At 48.9% G+C, this 23,891-nt stretch overlaps 1 protein-coding gene across 2 annotated transcripts; it reads right to left on the bottom strand.

Annotated features, from left to right (window-relative positions):
- Window positions 1–1,637: 1,637 nt before the first annotated feature.
- LOC133348665 (probable RNA-binding protein 18) lies at window positions 1,638–22,495 on the bottom strand. 2 transcript variants are annotated; one of them, XM_061561607.1, is made up of 7 exons: window positions 22,385–22,495; window positions 18,995–19,500; window positions 13,460–13,586; window positions 12,182–12,268; window positions 7,988–8,082; window positions 4,594–4,841; window positions 1,638–4,551 (listed from the first exon to the last, which is right to left on the bottom strand). In XM_061561607.1, the coding sequence occupies exons 1-6, from the start codon at window positions 22,403–22,405 to the stop codon at window positions 4,619–4,621; spliced, it is 1,059 nt and encodes a 352-aa protein (XP_061417591.1). In that variant the 5' UTR covers window positions 22,406–22,495; the 3' UTR covers window positions 1,638–4,551; window positions 4,594–4,618. The 2 variants fall into 2 exon arrangements, with proteins under 2 accessions (XP_061417591.1, XP_061417590.1); XM_061561606.1 differs by having other exon boundaries at window positions 1,638–4,841.
- Window positions 22,496–23,891: the final 1,396 nt, after the last annotated feature.

The following is a 23,891-nucleotide window of genomic DNA, read 5'->3' on the forward strand; positions in this document are numbered from 1 at the left end:
GAACCACCCTCATCAGCGTCCCAGCTAAAGCTGATGCCAAAGTGCTGAGAGGAGGTTCCACCCAGTGGCCGAGCCTCAGATTCAGGAGGAACACAGATATTCCAGGGGTCACGGGAGTGCGCTTCTCCGGTCGACCTCTGATTTGTAGACTTGGAGAAATCATGGCCATGTTCTCTGCAATGTCTTGTGGGAGGCGCTGCAGGAGTGCGATGTACCGGTGCCGCTTTTGTGCGCTATCCGGTCTCTCTATTCCCGGAGCGGGAGAGCTGTGTCTGTATTCTTAGTGTTAAATAAAAGTTATTACACTGTGGGTGTTGGACTCCGCCAAGGATGCGTTTCGTCTCCACTCCTGTTTGTGATTTTCATGGACAGGACATCAAGGCGCAGTCGAGGTATGGACAGCATCCAATACGGGGGCATGCAGGTGGCGTCACTGCTTTTTAAATCCTTTATATTAAGTTCACTTGCTTGCTTGCTTGCGCACTTACGACCGTGCAAATCTTTCGGTCGTTTTTTAACCCACTTCCCGTGATCCAATCGAGCTGACATTTTGCACACAGACTCGTTGTGCGTGACAATTTATTTTCGTGAAATTTTTTTCCATAACTTTACACTTTTTAGGAATTTTTTTTTTATATTTAATTACCAATTGCTTAATGGTGGCAGGCAATCATCTGACCCATAGGTGGCAGCCATCTCAAGCCAGAGGACGAGAGGACTCTAGCCACCACGCATATAAAGGATTTATAGTGAAAAACTTTGTTTTTACGGGTAATTTTTTTTCAGACGACGTTGCCCTCTTTGCCTCGTCAGTCTGTCATCTCCAGCGTGCACTTGAGTGGTTTGATGTGTGAAGCGGCCGGGACGAGGGTCAGCACGTTTAAATCTGAGGTCATGGTTCTCTCCAGGTGATGGGGGAACAGCTGCCCTTAGTGGAGGAGTTTAAGTACGTCGGGGTCTCTTTCGCGAGTGATGGTAAGTGGAGGCGGGAGATCGGCTGGCCGAACGGTGCGGTGTCTGCAGTGTTGCGGGCACTGTATCGTTCCGTGGTAGTGACGCAGGAGCTAAGTTCACGAACAAAGCTCTCGGTTTACAGGTCAGTCTACATCCCCACCCTCACCTATGGTCATGAGCTTTGGGCAATGACCGAAAGGATGAGATCGTGGGTACAAGGGGTCGTATTGAGGTTTCTCCGTAGGGTTGCCGGGCTCGCTCTCCGTGATCGGATGAGGAGCTCGGTAATCCCGGAGAGCCACCGAGTCGAGCCGCTGCTCCTCCGGATCGAGATGAGTCAGTTGGTTCGGGCACCTAGTAAGGATGTCCCACGGAGGACTCCCACGGCACCTCTACCGGGCACATACCACTGGGCTGGCACAGGACACGCTGGCGGGACTACGTTGGTCAGCTGGCCTGGGAACGCCTGGGATTTCCCCAGGAAGAGCGAGAGTCTGTCGCCAGGGAAAGGGAGGTCTGCACCGCCCTAGTCAACACGCTGCCGCTGCGACCCTCGCCAAGACAAGCGGATTGAGAAACAAACGAACACTCGATCACTTTCTGGAAACCAGTTTCCAGCAAATGGAAGTAAAAATATCTCCAGGGTGTGAGTGAAACAACGTGACAAAGACGGACACGGCACACTTATTCTAAGCCTTGTTTACTGACAACTATTCAAGTTTTCCATTACAAAATCATCATCTGAATTATATACACGTTTCATTGCTTCTAAAATATTCACAATTTCACATTCATCTATCCCTTTAAACGACTTCTTCACTACCAATGTACTTGTACAAAGCTAAAGCTATAGAAAGAAAAAGCAATGCATCCTTTCTCAATCGGCGATATATAAAACCTAAAACATTTAAATTAAAAATCCCAGCCAGGTTCAACTCAGCCAAACAGTTCTCCCGGGTCAATAATGCGGATGTCCCCGAGTGGGTAGCAGGCAGCCTTGATCAGTTCTATTAGGAGAATGGCTCCCATCAAATCGATGCAACATGTCCATCGCCGAGGGTCGCAATCTGAGAGACGATCACTGGCTCACAGCGAGTTGAGCATGGAGACCGTTCGGCATTTGGACCTAAATATTTCATTCTAACCTTGAGCAGTAAAATATGCAAACTGTTATGCACAATTGGTCTATTCATCTCGAATACAATCTATCTTTTTTTTTAAATAGTCAAACTATGGAACTGCTAAATTCAAATTTAAAGAGAAATTCCATTAAAAACAATCTACACCAAGGCTTTTGTGAAATCAATATGTGACTTATGACCTATAGTTAGACAAAAAAAGAAGCAAAACATTAAATTAAAGAACTGACATTTGTGGAGCAACAGACAAAGGACAGGCGTGGCAGGTCGTGGGACGGGAAGTTAACTGGAAAGGCAGCAATTTGTGATAAACTCGTCAATTTACACAAGGGTGTTTAGTAGGCTGATAGAAACGTGTTGGGCTATGGCTCCTCAACATCGCAATGTAACGCAGATGCCAGCGAACAGCAAATCCTATCTCGTGCCCAGCGTCGCGTCCTTTCCATCAGGTCAGCGCCCATCGGGATGAATTAATGTTCGTTGCGTATTTAGCAAGAGCCAGCATCGCCGCTTCTCTGAATCGCCTGGCTTGCTCTTCGATCTCACTCGCTCCACCATTTCCCTCCCGAGTGGCTCTCGGACATCCCCAAGTGCATGGGCTCCTACTCGAGCTCGTTCTTGCTACATGTCCGAACCAATGTTGTGCCAGCGTATGACACGTAAAAGTAGACGTTGCTTTATTGCCGCATTTATTATTATATTTTTTAAAATCCATCAAGAAGAGAGGGCAGCCGGATGGGGAAATCTCAGCACCGCGACCACCTGAGATCGGCCAGATCTTCACACAGGGGGTAGTCACGTGGTTCGGAGTCGGCGGCTCTTGCGAGCCGGCGACGGCTGTCCTGGCTGTTCCGAGGGTGTGGGGCGACCCGGGGAGGAGATGGCGCTGTGGACATGTCCCTCTCACCAGGGCTGGCCGCCTCTCTCTCGCCATGCGTCGCCGGTTTCCCCATGCTACTTAGCAACAAAAGTAAACGCTGCGACTTTTTGTTACCGAAGCATAAGCGAGACTATAAGCCGACGTCTAAGATTGTAAATCCAGCTGCTGGCTCCAGAGCACAGTGTGAATCACCCCTGCACTCGGGAAGGACGCTCGCTCGCTCGCCCGCCGTGGACACGACTTTACGAAGCGCCGCACCGTTGATTGCGGCTGACACATCGGCAGTGGCGTTTGGCTTGAGATAATAAATTCGCTGTTAGTAGTGCTGCCATGTGTATTGGGGATTTACGCGCTGGGTAATATCCGACACGTGCACTGACTGCAGGTACAAGGGCCGATCAAAAGGTCCAGTGGGCTGACAGTGTGTGTGGTTGAAAGCGCAACAAATGGACCCTGTTATTTTACAAAGACTGAACAAATTTTTGTGTTAACCATAAATGCAAAAATATAAAAAGACGCAAGACATTTGTAGAAAACTCACTCGCTAGACCTGGTTCCCAGTGACTTCTATATCCATCCACAATCACCGTATCATTTGCGGAGAAAATAAGGTAAGCCGTCTGTGTTCGGATTTAGACTTAAAATAGCTCAAGGCCTGGCAAGGTGTCGATTTAGTGCACTGCACTTTCAGGCAGTCATGTAGACAAATTAGATCGAGGTTGGTCAGCACCTTCTCTGTCAGGCTACGAACGTTTTGATCAACACTCGTATGGATGCGCACACACAACCCGCACACACCTGTACACACAACCACATGCGTGTGCAAATGTGCGAGGGTGTATGCAAACAACCGTGTAGGTGTGCTCGTGAATGCACAGTGCATGCTCGTATAATGTGCATATACGTGTGACACGTGCAAAACGGACGTGTGTGTGTACATGACTGTACTGACAGACGTGTGTACATGATCGTGCTAATAGACGTGTGTGTGTGTGTACGTGTTCATGTAAAGAAGCGGGGTAAGGGAGTGGGGGTAAGGGAGTGGGGGTAGGGGAGCAGTAGCGAGCTGCGCTACAAACCCGACGACCCCAGTTTGCTTCACGCTCTGAACCAGTGCTGGGCCTCCCCTAGGTCGACTCAGCCTCAAATGAGTACCTGGTGCCGTGTGTAAAATATCACCACTGGGGAGACAAAGGCGGTCGGGCGTGGTGTTGGCCACCTACCCAGTCGTGTGCCGTGTCGGCCTTCAAAGCACTTGCCCTAACAGTCTGTTTAAGGATATATGGGGGATCTTTGTCTTTGTTATGATCTTGCTAATACACATGTGTGTACATGTCCGTGCTAATAGACGTGTGTGTGTGTACGTGTACATGTCCGTGCTAATAGACGTGTGTGTGTGTGTGTACATGTCCGTGCTAATAGACGTGTGTGTGTGTGTACGTGTACATGTCCGTGCTAATAGACGTGTGTGTGTGTGTACGTGTACATGTCCGTGCTAATAGACGTGTGTGTGTGTGTGTACATGACCGTGCTAATAGACGTGTGTGTGTGTGTACGTGTACATGTCCGTGCTAATAGACGTGTGTGTGTGTGTGTACGTGTACATGTCCGTGCTAATATACGTGTGTGTGTGTACGTGACCGTGTTATCTGCGCCCCCCGCGGGAGTAATGTGAGCGGTAGGGGGCCCCCCGGCCTCGCCGGTCAGTCCACGGCCGCCGCTCGGGCCTGCCCCCGTCCGCGGCGTTGCCCGCAACTCGGTTGATGTAGAAGAGGGGGTTGGACTCCGGAGAGGGGCAATACTCCATGTCGGGGTTCTCCTCCATCATCTTCAGCTTCGCCTCGATCGCCTGGATCTTGGCATTGATGCTGCGCGCACGCAACGACAAAGGGGGCGGCACTGTGAACGCACGGATACGGACACGCGCACGCGCGCTCACACGAGGGGTAAGCGTAAAGGGGCAGCCCCGCAACTGCTTGCGCACGCCGCTGCCGGCCGTGAGTGTGTCCCCGCTCGAGGGAGCTCTCAGGAGGTCATTGGTCTCTTCTTCCATGCCGACCAAGACGAGTCCAGCGCAGGGATAATTTACAGTGTGCAACCGCTAAGCTGTTGTGGTCGGAGAGTTACAGGAAAACCACCAATGGCTGTTCACTTGAAATCACAACCAGTACTTCTCCAATGGCATGGAGGCTTTTGCGAGCAATATTGGCCAGAATTGTTCCGTTGTTCTGGCTGTCGCCTGATGAGGCTGGTTGTTGTAAATAAAGCAAAAGCGTCACGGTACTCGAATTGTAAATGTTGTAGTGGGTTTACTCTCCAACACACAAGCGGTGTGCTGTACTAGTAACGAATTGGCACGTTTTGTTCACGTGACAAACCTTACCAATTGGCTGTGTCGGGTGGTGGCGGGTTTAATGAGAAATGTATATTTACACGATCTAACCCAAAAAAACCTCTATTATGGACTGTCAATGATATTTATAAATCAAACAACTGCAGATCACGAGTTTCCTCGCTGCTAGATTGCTAAACACGTTGGTTTGTTGACTTCAGAGATCCCCGGCCTATTTAGTCTACAAATTGAAAATCTAACCAGAGTGCCTACTCCTTACGTGAACACGTGGCAGGCGTGGCTATTTCCTGCACAATCGTGGAATGAAAAAGTCGCCCCCCCATTGTGAGTGTGGTGAAGTGAAATCTGCTCGTCGTGTAACACGACCGCTTACAGACAAGGTTACGCATGCGATAACAACCAGCAACTCCTGATGGCCATCGGATGGATCACCACCAGACTCAACACAACACAGCCGTTTCGTCAAGATGCCATTCAAAGGAATTACGAGATACTCCTTTCACTAACGGCGAGTGCCGAGAGTTTTGCGTGAATAGCAGTGCTCAGTAGAGTGACGGTTCTGCTCGGTACAGAGTGACGAGTCAAGGCAGACACAGTCCTGGTCAGTGCAGTGTGACAAGTCAAGGCAGACACGGTCCTGCTCAGTGCAGAGTGACGAGTCGAGGCAGACACAGTCCTGGTCAGTGCAGAGTGATGAGTCAAGGCAGACACAGTCCTGCTCAGTGCAGAGTGATGAGTCAAGGCAGACACAGCCCTGGTCAGTACAGAGTGAAGAGTCAAGGCAGACACAGTCCTGGTCAGTGCAGAGTGATGAGTCAAGGCAGACACAGTCCTGGTCAGTGCAGTGTGACAAGTCAAGGCAGACACGGTCCTGCTCAGTGCAGAGTGACGAGTCGAGGCAGACACAGTCCTGGTCAGTACAGAGTGAAGAGTCAAGGCAGACACAGCCCTGGTGAGTGCAGAGTGACGAGTCGAGGCAGACACAGTCCTGGTCAGTGCAGAGTGACGAGTCGAGGCAGACACAGTCCTGGTCAGTGCAGTGTGACAAGTCAAGGCAGACACGGTCCTGCTCAGTGCAGAGTGACGAGTCGAGGCAGACACAGCCCTGGTCAGTACAGAGTGAAGAGTCAAGGCAGACACAGCCCTGGTCAGTGCAGAGTGACGAGTCAAGGCAGACACGGTCCTGCTCAGTGCAGAGTGACGAGTCGAGGCAGACACAGCCCTGGTCAGTGCAGAGTGATGAGTCAAGGCAGACACAGCCCTGGTCAGTACAGAGTGAAGAGTCGAGGCAGACACAGCCCTGGTCAGTGCAGAGTGATGAGTTAAGGCAGACACAGCCCTGGTCAGTACAGAGTGAAGAGTCAAGGCAGACACAGTCCTGGTCAGTGCAGAGTGACGAGTCAAGGCAGACACAGTCCTGGTCAGTGCAGAGAGATGAGTCGAGGCAGACACAGTCCTGGTCAGTGCAGAGTGACGAGTCAAGGCAGACACAGTCCTGCTCAGTGCAGAGTGACGAGTCAAGGCAGACACAGTCCTGCTCAGTGCAGAGTGACGAGTCAAGGCAGACACAGTCCTGGTCAGTGCAGAGTGATGAGTCGAGGCAGACACGGTCCTGCTCAGTGCAGAGTGACGAGTCAAGGCAGACACGGTCTACTCTGTGAACAATGGGTCGAAAAAAAATAAACAAAAGAATAGAAATGTAATGCCATACTTTTCAGGCCCTTTTTCATAGCACATGCGAAGGGGCCACTGGCCGAAACGTCGCATGTGGTATGTTTTCATCTATCCTATATTTTTTTCTTTCAAGGCGACAGTGCTGATGTTTTGATTTAAAGCTTTCGTGACTGCAGGGATTCATATTCTTGGTTCTTTCGGTCAAGTCACGTGACTTTACCGAAAGAACCAAGAATATAGTGCTGATGTTATTTGTGCTTGTGCGCCACCACTGCCGACGCAGGCCCATCAAATAATTTGGTAGAAAGGGGTCCCTTGAGCTGGTCAGACTCAATCCTTTGACAATCTCTGAACAACACACAGTTTCACCTCTTTTTTTCGAAGCCCAAATAACCTTTTGTGCTCCATTCAAAAACGTGTTACCCTTACCTAGGACAACTTTTATCGTGCCATTTGCTGCTGGCTATTTATGTTTTGTGATTTTGGGACTGTGCTCAACAATTGTGTAAAAAAACAAACTGGTTTATTGCTCATGGTGACATGGTCAATGCTCGACTGCGGATATTAATGCATCCAGGTTAAGTGGGTTCGCGTTGTTTCTTGAAAGCCTCAATTCCAATACAGGAGCTGTTGATTTATGACATATTCCACCTGGAAAATCCCATCAGATGGAAAATCTCATTTGCAAGGATGCCCAGTTTCATTACCTAGACATCTGTGAAAAAGAGCTTCATAGCTCATCGGATTCCTCCAGTATTCAGATTCTGATATGTACTTTCATTTATTGCATATACTCTTTTGTATCGTGACGTTTTAACTTCGTTGCTTGCACCAGCAAAACTCCAAGCCCCGTGGACGCCGTTTGGCACGTTGCGACGGTGGCTTCGGTGGCTCGGAGAAGACGGTGGACTGAGCGGGAACAGAAAAAGGTGGCTCACTTGGCGAGAGCGCGCATATGACCGCATACAAATGTCCGCACGCACACACCTGAGGCTCGTCTGTACGGGGGCTGGTGGCTCACTGGTCGACGGCTCCAAGCTTGTCGGCATGACCACCTCCTTCTTTGGATACTCATATCCTTGCTGCACATTTCACAGAAAACACGCAAGGTTCCATTCGTGAGACAAGTCATCGAGTTCATAGAACTCCACTACAAACCGCCGTAACTTGTTTAGATTCTCATACATTGCACGCGTTCAGGTGCACTTCTGCGGCCGTTTGGAACGCTCTTCCTCCCGGTAATACGGAAGCCACTGGAACAATGCACTTTTAACCGTAAATTTCAAAGTTATTTCTTCAAAACTGCTTTATGTGATAATTGGTTCTTTACCCTTCAATCTGGCAACAAAACTGACACCTTTTTGCAAGGAGTCATGTTTGCATAGACCGCAATACCTGCAGTCATAATACAAACAAAAGAACATAACTCTGATAATGTGCACTGTCCTTGAAGTTGATTGGTCCACACCCGAGACAGCTTTCCTTCGAGCCTAGTCTCATATGGGTTGGACCAGATGACGCCAAAAGGCGCACAACTCAAGGACAATGCACCATCAGAGTATGAGAGCTCGGGGCAAGCATCTACACTATGGGGACCTCATTTGCCAGTAAAAATATGATAATTGGTTCTTTACCCTTCTATCTGGCAACAAAACTGACACCTTTTTGCAAGGAGTCATGTTTGCATAGACCGCAATACCTGCAGTCATAATACAAACAAAAGAACATAACTCTGATAATGTGCACTGTCCTTGAAGTTGATTGGTCCACACCCGAGACAGCTTTCCTTCGAGCCTAGTCTCATATGGGTTGGACCAGATGACGCCAAAAGGCGCACAACTCAAGGACAATGCACCATCAGAGTATGAGAGCTCGGGGCAAGCATCTACACTATGGGGACCTCATTTGCCAGTAAAAATATGATAATTGGTTCTTTACCCTTCTATCTGGCAACAAAACTGACACCTTTTTGCAAGGAGTCATGTTTGCATAGACCGCAATACCTGCAGTCATAATACAAACAAAAGAACATAACTCTGATAATGTGCACTGTCCTTGAAGTTGATTGGTCCACACCCGAGACAGCTTTCCTTCGAGCCTAGTCTCATATGGGTTGGACCAGATGACGCCAAAAGGCGCACAACTCAAGGACAATGCACCATCAGAGTATGAGAGCTCGGGGCAAGCATCTACACTATGGGGACCTCATTTGCCAGTAAAAATATGATAATTGGTTCTTTACCCTTCTATCTGGCAACAAAACTGACACCTTTTTGCAAGGAGTCATGTTTGCATAGACCGCAATACCTGCAGTCATAATACAAACAAAAGAACATAACTCTGATAATGTGCACTGTCCTTGAAGTTGATTGGTCCACACCCGAGACAGCTTTCCTTCGAGCCTAGTCTCATATGGGTTGGACCAGATGACGCCAAAAGGCGCACAACTCAAGGACAATGCACCATCAGAGTATGAGAGCTCGGGGCAAGCATCTACACTATGGGGACCTCATTTGCCAGTAAAAATATGATAATTGGTTCTTTACCCTTCTATCTGGCAACAAAACTGACACCTTTTTGCAAGGAGTCATGTTTGCATAGACCGCAATACCTGCAGTCATAATACAAACAAAAGAACATAACTCTGATAATGTGCACTGTCCTTGAAGTTGATTGGTCCACACCCGAGACAGCTTTCCTTCGAGCCTAGTCTCATATGGGTTGGACCAGATGACGCCAAAAGGCGCACAACTCAAGGACAATGCACCATCAGAGTATGAGAGCTCGGGGCAAGCATCTACACTATGGGGACCTCATTTGCCAGTAAAAATATGATAATTGGTTCTTTACCCTTCTCGGGTGTGGACCAATCAACTTCAAGGACAGTGCACATTATCAGAGTTATGTTCTTTTGTTTGTATTATGACTGCAGGTATTGCGGTCTATGCAAACATGACTCCTTGCAAAAAGGTGTCAGTTTTGTTGCCAGATAGAAGGGTAAAGAACCAATTATCATATTTTTACTGGCAAATGAGGTCCCCATAGTGTAGATGCTTGCCCCGAGCTCTCATACTCTGATGGTGCATTGTCCTTGAGTTGTGCGCCTTTTGGCGTCATCTGGTCCAACCCATATGAGACTAGGCTCGAAGGAAAGCTGTCTCGGGTGTGGACCAATCAACTTCAAGGACAGTGCACATTATCAGAGTTATGTTCTTTTGTTTGTATTATGACTGCAGGTATTGCGGTCTATGCAAACATGACTCCTTGCAAAAAGGTGTCAGTTTTGTTGCCAGATAGAAGGGTAAAGAACCAATTATCATATTTTTACTGGCAAATGAGGTCCCCATAGTGTAGATGCTTGCCCCGAGCTCTCATACTCTGATGGTGCATTGTCCTTGAGTTGTGCGCCTTTTGGCGTCATCTGGTCCAACCCATATGAGACTAGGCTCGAAGGAAAGCTGTCTCGGGTGTGGACCAATCAACTTCAAGGACAGTGCACATTATCAGAGTTATGTTCTTTTGTTTGTATTATGACTGCAGGTATTGCGGTCTATGCAAACATGACTCCTTGCAAAAAGGTGTCAGTTTTGTTGCCAGATAGAAGGGTAAAGAACCAATTATCATATTTTTACTGGCAAATGAGGTCCCCATAGTGTAGATGCTTGCCCCGAGCTCTCATACTCTGATGGTGCATTGTCCTTGAGTTGTGCGCCTTTTGGCGTCATCTGGTCCAACCCATATGAGACTAGGCTCGAAGGAAAGCTGTCTCGGGTGTGGACCAATCAACTTCAAGGACAGTGCACATTATCAGAGTTATGTTCTTTTGTTTGTATTATGACTGCAGGTATTGCGGTCTATGCAAACATGACTCCTTGCAAAAAGGTGTCAGTTTTGTTGCCAGATAGAAGGGTAAAGAACCAATTATCATATTTTTACTGGCAAATGAGGTCCCCATAGTGTAGATGCTTGCCCCGAGCTCTCATACTCTGATGGTGCATTGTCCTTGAGTTGTGCGCCTTTTGGCGTCATCTGGTCCAACCCATATGAGACTAGGCTCGAAGGAAAGCTGTCTCGGGTGTGGACCAATCAACTTCAAGGACAGTGCACATTATCAGAGTTATGTTCTTTTGTTTGTATTATGACTGCAGGTATTGCGGTCTATGCAAACATGACTCCTTGCAAAAAGGTGTCAGTTTTGTTGCCAGATAGAAGGGTAAAGAACCAATTATCATATTTTTATTGGCAAATGAGGTCCCCATAGTGTAGATGCTTGCCCCGAGCTCTCATACTCTGATGGTGCATTGTCCTTGAGTTGTGCGCCTTTTGGCGTCATCTGGTCCAACCCATATGAGACTAGGCTCGAAGGAAAGCTGTCTCGGGTGTGGACCAATCAACTTCAAGGACAGTGCACATTATCAGAGTTATGTTCTTTTGTTTGTATTATGACTGCAGGTATTGCGGTCTATGCAAACATGACTCCTTGCAAAAAGGTGTCAGTTTTGTTGCCAGATAGAAGGGTAAAGAACCAATTATCATATTTTTACTGGCAAATGAGGTCCCCATAGTGTAGATGCTTGCCCCGAGCTCTCATACTCTGATGGTGCATTGTCCTTGAGTTGTGCGCCTTTTGGCGTCATCTGGTCCAACCCATATGAGACTAGGCTCGAAGGAAAGCTGTCTCGGGTGTGGACCAATCAACTTCAAGGACAGTGCACATTATCAGAGTTATGTTCTTTTGTTTGTATTATGACTGCAGGTATTGCGGTCTATGCAAACATGACTCCTTGCAAAAAGGTGTCAGTTTTGTTGCCAGATAGAAGGGTAAAGAACCAATTATCATATTTTTACTGGCAAATGAGGTCCCCAAACTGCTTTATGTGTTTAGTTTGTTGTCCTTCCCCCGCACCTCCGATGAGCACGGTTGGCTACGTACGGTGCGATAGAAGTTCAACCTTCATACATACAATGTAATCATTGCAAGCAAACTCTGCACACGCTCGCTGGTAACACATTTCCGAGACGTCTGCAAGTTGCAGGGTGGGTTGTCCCGTTCACCGCTGAATCTCGGAACGAGCAAGAGGCTCGGCATTCATTTTATTGAGAGAGGTGTAGCATCTCAACCAGCGTTCCGCTGGTTGAGATCCGCCAAGATTAGTGAATGCCAAAAGCGCGGGCACTCACCGCAAACTTCGCATGTGCCCAGCGGACGACAAGCGGGCGTGAGAGAGCCAGCTTCCCGTTCAGGTGCTGTATGGCACGTTCCGCTTCCTGACGGCCATGCACACACACAGAGAGATCGCAACGAGACACAACGCGTTAGGACGCACTCAACCATGCACAGGGTTAACAGACAAGCGGTGGTAGAAACTGTGCCAGTACACAAATTAAGAACACTGATCGCAAAGGACCGGCACCTTCCAGAACCGTTCCTATTCTCTATTCTTCTCATCAAGGAGCATTAACCATCACGCAAACTCCGGTCATCCTCGCAACAGCGGCTTCTGGCCAACCATCGAAAATAAGACGGCCACTCCATCGCACGCTTTCACATGCGCTTCTGAGACCGTTTGGAACTCTTCCTTCCAATGTTAGGAAGCCACTGGAGCGACGCACTTTTAAATCATCATCAAGATTGAAAACTAATTTCTTGAGATGTTTGACGCGATCCGTAGTAAGTCACATCATGTGTGAGTGGTGGTGGCAGTGTGTACGTATTAGTAGTAAGTCACACTGCATGTGTGTGTGTGGCTGTGTGTACATATTAGTAGTACGTCACGGTGTGTGTGGTGTGTGTACGTATCAGTAGTAAGTCACACCGTGTGTGTGTGGTGTGTGTACGTATCAGTAGTAAGTCACACCGTGTGTGTGTGTGTGGCTGTGTGTACATATTAGTAGTAAGTCACACCATGTGTGTGTGTGGTGCGTAGCTGTGTGTATGTATTAGATGTAAGTCACACCATGTGTGTGTGTGGTGTGGCTGTGTGTACGTATTAGATGTAAGTCACACCATGTGTGTGTGGCTGTGTGTACGTATTAGATGTAAGTCACACCGTGTGTGTGTGTGGTGCGTAGCTGTGTGTACGTATTTGTAGTAAGTCACACCGTGTGTGTGTGTGGTGTGGCTGTGTGTACGTATTAGATGTAAGTCACACCATGTGTGTGTGTGGTGCGTAGCTGTGTGTATGTATTTGTAGTAAGTCACACCGTGTGTGTGTGTGGTGTGGCTGTGTGTACGTATCAGTAGTAAGTCACAGCGCGTGTGTGTGGTGTGTGTACGTATCAGTAGTAAGTCACAGCGCGTGTGTGTGGTGTGTGTACGTATCAGTAGTAAGTCACAGCGCGTGTGTGTGGTGTGTGTACGTATCAGTAGTAAGTCACAGCGCGTGTGTGTGGTGTGTGTACGTATCAGTAGTAAGTCACAACATGTGTGTGTGGCTGTGTGTATGTATTTGCTCTTACCGGTCTCGTCTCGTAGTTCACAAAGCAGTATCCTCGAGGCTGGCCTTCCAAAGGACCCGATTTGTGGAATAAAAAGTCAAACTCCTTGATGTGGCCAAACTTTTGCAGGATCTTTAACAGGTGAAATCTGTCGCGCGCAAACAAACGCACGCGCAGGCATAATGAATACAAAGGCGAGAAAATGTGCTCGCCAAAGTAGACGCGTGCATACCGTAGTCCGTGAACCGAAATAACTGTTAATCGAACGTTGTAAAAATAAGTAAAAATCACTGAGTCTGCAAGAGAGCGGTCTTCCCTGTCAAAACAGAAAACACAATGTGAACAAAGCCAGTCGAGGTCTAAACGCTAATAAATGGTGCGTCGCTGATTGGCTGAGGGCTTGGCTGAGCCCCGCTTACGAGCGCTCCGATTGGCTGAAACTGGCACCACTGCGTGCATAACGTAAACCTGCCATTAATCACAATTAAAAAATTAGTCTAAACCATGGGGAGGTCCCTATGGGAGGCGAAACATTAATCAGAAAACCGTTAACCAAGTTACTGTTAACCAAGGGACTACTGTACTCTTAAGAGTCAGTCTAAAACTACACATGCGTTAACAACGGAGCATGCAGACAAACGACAAATACAAAAGTGTTAAATTATGCCAAACAAGATTGACAGCCTAGAGGCACCACAGCAAGGCCAGGGGCTGTGCATGGCGAAATAATCCACGGAGAAAGGTCAACGATTTCTAGCAGCATGTGAATAGGCAGGCAAACTCTGGACCTGTTGGTGGGACGTGTGGCACGATTGATTACGAAACGTGCTTGACACCATGTGTACATCTTATCTTATATTTATATAGCGCTTTAATCCAAAGCACTTTACAAGGGTTATGAGTGGTACAATTAGGGTAACTAAAAGTGATACGGTGAATAGGGATGGGGTATGAGGGTGGTTAGTGGGTACCGGAATTATGGGGGTGCCCAGGGAAGGATGGGCCAGGGAGATGAGGTGGAGGTCTTGAGGGAGGAGCGGTAACTAGACAGGGAAGGTGATCGCTGCTTTATATGGAGGGGAAGTTTGTGTCAGTGCAAGGGGGCAAGTAGGGAAAAGGAGCAGAAACGGCGATTGTGCACAAGGAGAAGGGGGGACGGTTAGGAGTGGCAGGAGAGATCAAGAGTGGAGCAGGTGGGAGGGGACATAAACCGAGATGAGGGAAGCGAGGTAAGGTGGGGCAAGGCCATGCAGAGATTTAAATACCAGCGTAAGGAGCTTGAATAGACAGCGGGTAGAAGGGGAGCCAGAGCATTTCTATAAGAAGGGCAGAGGGGTGCGGGAGCAGTGTGGTAGGTTGTAAATTAAATGTGCAGACGCATTTTGGATCTGTTGTAGTGGAATGAATGCATTTTCTGGGAGACCGAGCAGGAGAGAGTAACAGTATTCTAGCCGAGGGAATGAGTGAGTGTATTTGTAGTTTGGCCGCCGACTGAGGGATGAGAGGGCCTATTTCGCGAAAGTTGACAAGGTGGAAACGATAAGTGCGGGTGATGGCGGAGACGTGAGAGGTGAGGGAAAGGAGGGGTCAAAGAGGACACCAAGGTTGTGGGCAGAAGGGACAGGGGTGAGTGAGAAGGGTGGGAAGGTGATGGCGGGGGTGTGTGGAGGGGGAAAGAGCAGCGGGGAAAAAGAGAAGCTGGGTTTTAGAGGGGTTGATGATGGCAAGGAGGCGAAGCGACATCAAGATTGAAGGGCGGTTAGGCAGGCGGAAATGCGAGAAGAGAGGTCCGGAGTGCAAGTGGAGAAAGAGGAGAATATTTGGAAGTCGTCGGTGAAGAAGTGGTGGAAGAAGTGAAAGGTGGAGATGAGTGTTTCGAGAGGAGAGCTGCAGACAGAGAAGAGAAGTGGGGCCCAGGACAGAGCCTTGGGGAACACTTAATGTGACGGGTGAAGCAGGGGTGCAGGAGGAGTGATTGAAGGAGACCGAGGATGAGCGTGAAGAGAGAGAGATATGATTGGAGCCAGGATAAAGCATTGGCGGAAATGCCCAGACCTCCCCTTCAGTTTAAGGCCACATCTATTTTCTCTCGCCCACTCTCTGCCCTTCTCACTCCCCCTCGCCCCATTCACTTCCTTCCCTCCCCTTTCATGGTCATTCATTTCTCAACCGTTGTATGCCCCTGCCAACTAATTTATTTTGAAACGACGTAAATCGCCTTGAGCGAAGGCGCTCTCATTTCAACATAAACATAGATTGGATCAATCTCAAAGGAGAACCACCACCATGCACATCGCGAGCGTACGATTCTGTGCACCTCCATATGATCCGTAAGCCCCAAGCGGTGAGAGTGAAGCAGAGATTTTGGTCTCCAATGAGAGGCATCGACTTCGATTAGGCCCCTCTGCAAATATCAAATCAATGACATCTACCGTTTTCAGCCTTTGGTCAACCCATGCCACGGGGATTATTTTACCCATACGTCACAACGCCGGCTAGACCAGGCTGGTGGAGATGAAAGGGTATAGGAGTAAAATAAGTGCGGCATAACAATGGATATGTACGCACCTCCGATTAGCACGGTTGCCTACGTAGAGTGCGAAAGAAGTTCAACATACAGTTGATCATCGATTATCCGGCACGCGATTATTTGGCGGTTTCCAACAAGATCTGGCGGTCCCGTGCCAATCCGGCGAAACTGGAAAAATCGCTCCAAAGACTGTACCCAGTCTGGCGATCGGCACTGCGTGCGTGACAATAAAAGTAGCTGCATTTGATTTCAGTGTTAAATGTGAAATAAAGTACATTATACACTACATACAACAATGAAAATACTGCAAGTATATACATGCAGAGTCTTCGAGATTGCAGTGGTAAGTACGGTACAGAAAATACAGTAACTTTGAAAGTAGGATGTTTATTCGTCTATTTGTATATTTATTCATGCCAATTTCATACAGTAAACAAATTTAAAACACCTACAGACAATGTCTTACAAGAATGTGAAAAAATAAGCTAAGTTGATGATAATAATGATGATTAGCAATTACCTGGCATTTTTTAAAATGCGGTGCTCCGTCCACCCCGGATAATCGATGATCTACCTGCCATGCATGCACGCGTGTGTGTGTACGTGTGCTGCACATGCATGCACGCGTGTGTGTGTACGTGTGCTGTACATGCATGCACGCGTGTGTGTGTACGTGTGCTGCACATGCATGCACGCGTGTGTGTGTACGTGTGCTGCACATGCATGCACGCGTGTGTGTGTACGTGTGCTGCACATGCATGCACGCGTGTGTGTGTACGTGTGCTGCACACGCATGCACACGTGTGTGTGTACGTGTGCTGCACATGTATGCACGCGTGTGTGTACGTGTGCTGCACATGCATGCACGCGTGTGTGTGTGTACGTGTGCTGCACACGCATGCACGCGTGTGTGTGTGTACGTGTGCTGCACACGCATGCACGCGTGTGTGTGTACGTGTGCTGCACACGCATGCACGCGTGTGTGTGTGTACGTGTGCTGCACACGCATGCACGCGTGTGTGTGTACGTGTGCTGCACACGCATGCACGCGTGTGTGTGTGTACGTGTGCTGCACACGCATGCACGTGTGTGTGTGTACGTGTGCTGCACACGCATGCACGTGTGTGTGTGTACATGTGCTGCACACGCATGCACGTGTGTGTGTGTACATGTGCTGCACACGCATGCACGTGTGTGTGTGTACATGTGCTGCACACGCATGCACGTGTGTGTGTGTACATGTGCTGCACACGCATGCACGCGTGTGTGTGTACATGTGCTGCACACGCATGCACGCGTGTGTGTGTACGTGTGCTGCACACGCATGCACGTGTGTGTGTGTACATGTGCTGCACACGCATGCACGCGTGTGTGTGTACGTGTGCTGCACACGCATGCACGTGTGTGTGTGTACATGTGCTGCACACGCATGCACGCGTGTGTACATGTGCTGCACACGCATGCACGTGTGTGTGTACATGTGCTGCACACGCATGCACGTGTGTGTGTGTACATGTGCTGCACTAGCATGCACGTGTGTGTGTGTACATGTGCTGCACACGCATGCACGTGTGTGTGTGTACATGTGCTGCACACGCATGCACGTGTGTGTGTGTACGTGTGCTGCACACGCATGCACGCGTGTGTGTGTACGTGTGCTGCACACGCATGCACGTGTGTGTGTGTACATGTGCTGCACACGCATGCACGTGTGTGTGTGTACATGTGCTGCACTAGCATGCACGTGTGTGTGTGTACATGTGCTGCACATGCATGCACGCGTGTGTGTGTACGTGTGCTGCACATGCATGCACGCGTGTGTGTGTACGTGTGCTGCACATGCATGCACGCGTGTGTGTGTACGTGTGCTGCACATGCATGCACGCGTGTGTGTGTACGTGTGCTGCACACGCATGCACGCGTGTGTGTGTACGTGTGCTGCACACGCATGCACGCGTGTGTGTGTACGTGTGCTGCACACGCATGCACGCGTGTGTGTGTGTACGTGTGCTGCACACGCATGCACGCGTGTGTGTGTGTACGTGTGCTGCACACGCATGCACGCGTGTGTGTGTGTACGTGTGCTGCACACGCATGCACGCGTGTGTGTGTACGTGTGCTGCACACGCATGCACGCGTGTGTGTGTGTACGTGTGCTGCACACGCATGCACGCGTGTGTGTGTACGTGTGCTGCACACGCATGCACGTGTGTGTGTGTACGTGTGCTGCACACGCATGCACGTGTGTGTGTGTACATGTGCTGCACACGCATGCACGTGTGTGTGTGTACATGTGCTGCACACGCATGCACGTGTGTGTGTGTACATGTGCTGCACACGCATGCACGTGTGTGTGTACATGTGCTGCACACGCATGCACGTGTGTGTGTGTACATGTGCTGCACACGCATGCACGCGTGTGTGTGTACGTGTGCTGCACACGCATGCACGTGTGTGTGTGTACATGTGCTGCACACGCATGCACGCGTGTGTGTGTACGTGTGCTGCACACGCATGCACGTGTGTGTGTGTACATGTGCTGCACACGCATGCACGCGTGTGTGTGTACATGTGCTGCACACGCATGCACGTGTGTGTGTACATGTGCTGCACACGCATGCACGTGTGTGTGTGTACATGTGCTGCACTAGCATGCACGTGTGTGTGTGTACATGTGCTGCACACGCATGCACGTGTGTGTGTGTACATGTGCTGCACACGCATGCACGTGTGTGTGTGTACGTGTGCTGCACACGCATGCACGCGTGTGTGTGTACGTGTGCTGCACACGCATGCACGTGTGTGTGTGTACATGTGCTGCACACGCATGCATGTGTGTGTGTGTACATGTGCTGCACACGCATGCACGTGTGTGTGTGTACATGTGCTGCACACGCATGCACGTGTGTGTGTGTACATGTGCTGCACACGCATGCACGTGTGTGTGTGTACATGTGCTGCACACGCATGCACGTGTGTGTGTGTACGTGTGCTGCACACGTACGTTCGCCCAACGCTCGACTCACTCCGTGACCCGCAGGTCGATGTTTCCAATCCACAGGCGGTGGCTGCTGCGCTCCGCGGCGTCGAGAAGCAGCATGGAGGCGTTGCTGATGCGCGCCGCGTCCCGCGCGGTCATCATCACCGCGTTGCTGCTGCTGCTGCTGCGCTCGCCCTCCGCTCCGGCCTGCAGCGCCCGGGAGCCCTCTCCTCCCGCGTCACCCTCAACCTCCGCAACTTTCCGCTCGCAGTCAGCATCTGCACTGCCGCGCCGCGCGTCCACCGACTCTTCGCTTGGCTTGCGAGAACCGAGCGAAGGCTGGGACTCGCCTTCTGGACATTCAGCCACTTGGGATTCTTTTTTGGAACGCTGCTGAAGGCGTGACTCTTTTGCGGAAGCATCGTCGTCCAAAGGCTGGGATGCGTTGCTTAACTTCTCCGCGGGCTTGCCCTCCGGTCGGTGATCAGGTGAAACCGTCGATTCTGTTCTGGATTCTTGCGGTGCCTTCTCAGGCTCCTGTAAGGACACATCCTGCATGCACACGTGTCGCAATGATGGAGCACATCAACTGACATCAACTGCTGCATGATTTACATTGGGGGAAATAAATATAACTCAATCGTACGCACACAACATAACCCATGTCGGACCCTCCAAAATCAAAATAAATAAGTCATACATCCCATGACACACGTAAAACACAACTGATTGTATCTGTCAACATGATAAAACTTAGAAATGACTGCACCCTTAACGAGGCTGGAGAACCAACGGAGGTACGGTTTTCCCGCGGCGCGTTTTGACATTTTTTTAATGTATAAATGCTCCGACTCATGAAAGCCTCAAGTGTGGGGGGGACCTTTGACCCTTGCTGGAAGAGTGAATTATAAAGAGGAATCGTAGAGGCTGCGAGGATTAGGAGGTACACCAGCACATTGCACGGTTGAAATAAAATAATACAACCGCAGAAAAGTCCTCGCTTAACGCGGGGGTTGCGTTCCTGCAAAGTGCTGCGTAATTTTGCTGCTCGTAAGCGATAACGGTAGCGGTGCCATTCCAAATGTTTATTTTATTGTTTATATTTGACAATACAAAGGTTAAACATTTTTACTTTTACATTTGTTGCGTTTATAAATATGCCATGTGTGACAGTCATTTATTTAAATACAACTCTCGATTATCCGCGTGCGGTTTATTCACTGTGCACCTGAGATTTTGATATAAATTAATAACGCATGGATTTTCCCTTAAGCCCAAATTAACAATCTAAAAACAGTTATACATTGTTAGTCTTGGAAATGTTTATTACAAGTAATGTGCTTAAACCGAACAAATGTTGCTCCGGTTAATCTGAGATCCACGTGATCGCCTCTACAGTACAGTAGTTGCCATATATTTACAACGGTGGGCAGAGTTTGTTTGATGTTGAGTGGCGTGGCTCTGCTGCTGTCCACTTAGTGGGCGCAGTCTTCTGCTGGGCGGGAGCAGGAAAGAGTCATCACCAAGCACGCGCATCAACCATCGGTTGGTCCATTGTTAGCGTTCGTTCTACATTGAAAGGGTAACAATCGAAATTGTCAGTTTGAAATTTTCACTGTTCTAACTTTGAATCAGAAACTGAATATTACACGTACATTGGAAGACATAATTGATTTTTTGCCATAGAGATCTGCGGAAAATGGATACGTTTGGATTATTATCCGTGGCCATCCTCCCCGTCATTAGCACGGATAATCGAGAGTCTAATGCGTAAAGTGTATAAGGGAGAGAGATGTGGCGAGTGAAATAGATGAGGGGGTCGAGATGACGCTACGCACGAAAAGACGCCGGAACAGAGAGAAAGGGGAAGGCACGCCGTGTATCACAGCGACTATAGTACCACTACTACAGTGGTATAGTACCACTACTACAGCGCTATAGTACCAATACTAGTGCTATAGTACCAACTCACAGCATTACAGAACAACGCTGCCAACTCACACATGGTAACATCTCACAGAAAGTAACATCATGGGACCTCCTTTGCCAGTACGAAAATATGAGAATATGTTTTCCCCTTTTTTTGGGCAACAAAACAGTTGTGTTAAGATGTTAAAACACCAAACTGAAACCTTTCACACGGAATCATGTCTACATTAACCACAATACTTGTGGTCAGAACGCAAAAAAGGGGAAAACCTATTCTCATATTTTCGTACTGGCAAAGGAGGTCCCATGATGTAGTTGCTCACCCCGAGCTCCCATTAGTCTGATAGTGCTTGTCTTTGTGATGTAAGTCTTTTGGCGTCCTCTGGTCTAACACCTTTTGAGACTCGGCTCCAAAGAAAGCGGTCTCTGGTGTGCACCAATCGGTTTCAAAGACAATGCATAGATTATCAGTGTTTTTTGTTTGCGTTCTGACCACAAGTATTGTGGTTAATGCAGACATGATTCCTTGTGAAAGGTTTCAGTTTGGTGTTTTAACATCTTAACACAGCTGTTTTGTTGCCAAAAACAAGGGGAAAACCTATTCTCAGAAAGTAACATGTCACACATGGTAACGTCTCACACATGGTAACATGTCACACTGGGTAACGTCTCACGCAAGGTAACATCTTGCACATGGTAAAGTCTAACACATGGTAACATGTCACACAAGGTAACATGTCACACAAGGTAACATGTCACACAAGGTAACATGTCACACAAGGTAACATGTCACACAAGGTAACATGTCACACAAGGTAACATCTCACACATGCCAACTTCTCACACAAGGTAACATCTCATACAAGGTAACATATCATACAAGGTAACATGTCACACAAGGTAACACGGTGTTCCCCAGGAAAACGTCTCCCCCAGGGTAACGCGGCCTAGCCCAGGGTAACGTCTCCCCCCAGGGTAACGTCTCTCCCAGGGTAACGCGGCCTCCCCCAGGGTAACATGTCACACAAGGTAACGCGGTGTCCCCCAGGGTAACGTCTCCCCCAGGGTAACGCGGCCTAGCCCAGGGTAACCCGGCCTCCCTAGGGTAACGTCTCCCCCCAGGGTAACGTCTCCCCCATGGTAACGCGGCCTCCCCCAGGGTAACGCGGCCTCCCTCAGGGTAACGTGGTCTCCCCCAGGGTAACGTCTCCCCAGGGTAACGCGGCCTAGCCCAGGGTAACGCGGTCTCCCCCAGGGTAACATGGTCTCCCCCAGGGTAACGCCTCCCCCAGGTTAACGCGGTCTCCCCAGGGTAACGTCTCCCCGGGGTAACGCGGCCTAGTCCCTCAGGGTAACATGGTCTCCCTCAGGGTAACGTCTCCCCGGGGTAACGCGGCCTAGTCCCTCAGGGTAACATGGTCTCCCTCAGGGTAACGTCTCCCTCAGGGTAACGCGGCCTAGCCCCCCGGGGTAACGTCTCCCCGGGGTAACGCGGCCTAGCCCCCACCTGGCTCCGCGAGGCGCTCATGGCGCCTGCTCCTTTCCTCGCTCCTCGCCACTGCGCGGCGCGTTCGCCGGGCGTGACGTCATCCGCGCCTCGTCCCCCCCCTCGCGTGACGTCATCCGCGCCTCGTCCCCCCTCCCGTGACGTCATCCGCGCCTCGTCCCCCTTCCCGTGACGTCATCCGCGCCTCTTCCTCACCCCCGTGACGTCACCCGCGCATGTTTATAGCGACCCACCCCCCGTACGTGACGTCACCCGTGCCGTTCCCCCGTGACGTCACCTGCGCTTGCACTTTTCGCCAAGTCCAAGTCCATGTATTAGGTATAAAGCCCTGTGAGCCATTCGGCTCTTGAATCGGGTGCAACCGCAACAAACAAAAAACAAAAACATGAACAAGAAAACAAAGTGACTATGTGACTATGTGCAAACAGAAAATCCAAGAAAAGACAGCAAAATATTGCAGAAAAAGCACCGTACACCGACGCTGTGTGCAAAATCCCAGTGGGATGCAAGTCAAACAACAACAACAACCACAAGACAACTTAGATTAAGGCCATCAGTCTAACTCTGTACTACAACAAACAAACATAGCCAAACCAAAACAACTTTTCAAAATCACCAAAATAAAGCCATGAAAGCAGTGAAACAGTGATCATAGCCAATAGAGACCCCAGAGGGCGTTCACGCGTTTGCGACGTGAAACACGATGCCTCGTGGCGAAACACTAAACCTGCCACCACCCGACACAGCCAATTGGTAAGGTTTGTCACGTAAACTAAACGTAACAATTAGTTACTAGCGTAGTGTGCTATTACAGAGGCGCACACACTATTGTTGAGGCAATGCGTTTAATGAACAACCTTACTAATCTTCTTGGTTCTTTCGGTAAAGTCACGTAGAAGGGAAATAATAAAATAATAAAAATAAAACAATAAAATAATTCTCACGACGTTTCGGTCACAACGCAAGCAGCCGTCCTCAGGTGAAGAACAGGTATGTCGGGGAGACAGCGTCTGAATGAACATTCAGACGCTGTCTTGAGAATTATTTTATTATGTTTCATTTGTATTACTTTATTACTTCCCTTCTACGTGACTTTACCGAAAGAAACAAGAAGATGAATCCCTGCAGTCACGAAAGCTTTACATCGAAACCTTACTAATCACCGAGTTCTACAGTGTGGCTCTACTCTTCTTAGACTTGACTTCAAGCTTTCGTGACTGCAGGAATTCATATTCTTTGGGTCTTTCGGTAAAGTCACGTAGATAGAAAAAAAGTAACAATAATAAAATAATAAAAATGCAAATAAAGTGAATACGAAGGGGGGGGGGTTGAGAAATGTGACGTCACATCAAAATGCGCAACTTTAAATAAATATAGACAACACGTTCTACTTAATTAAATAGACTTTTTAATAAACGTTTTCTCCTACAACATCAGAGTGCAGCGCCACATTAAATACGCACTACAATGACAATAGTTTAAAGCGATTTGAAGCATGTTTTATTTT

This window comes from Lethenteron reissneri, chromosome 27 (assembly GCF_015708825.2).
Source record: "Lethenteron reissneri isolate LAM-NWPU_2019-01 chromosome 27, ASM1570882v1, whole genome shotgun sequence".
Classification (NCBI taxonomy): Eukaryota; Metazoa; Chordata; class Hyperoartia; order Petromyzontiformes; family Petromyzontidae; genus Lethenteron; species Lethenteron reissneri.

Bases quoted from the DNA above. Each gene is read 5' to 3' on its own strand.
- LOC133348665 (XM_061561607.1), bottom strand. From the start codon at position 22,405: ATGAGCGCCTCGCGGAGCCAG. The intron at 19,501-22,384 runs GTGGGGGCTAGG...GTGTGCATGCAG, and splicing joins TGAGCGCCTCGCGGAGCCAG to GATGTGTCCTTACAGGAGCC. The intron at 12,269-13,459 runs GTAAGAGCAAAT...CATGGCCGTCAG, and splicing joins TGAACTACGAGACGAGACCG to GAAGCGGAACGTGCCATACA.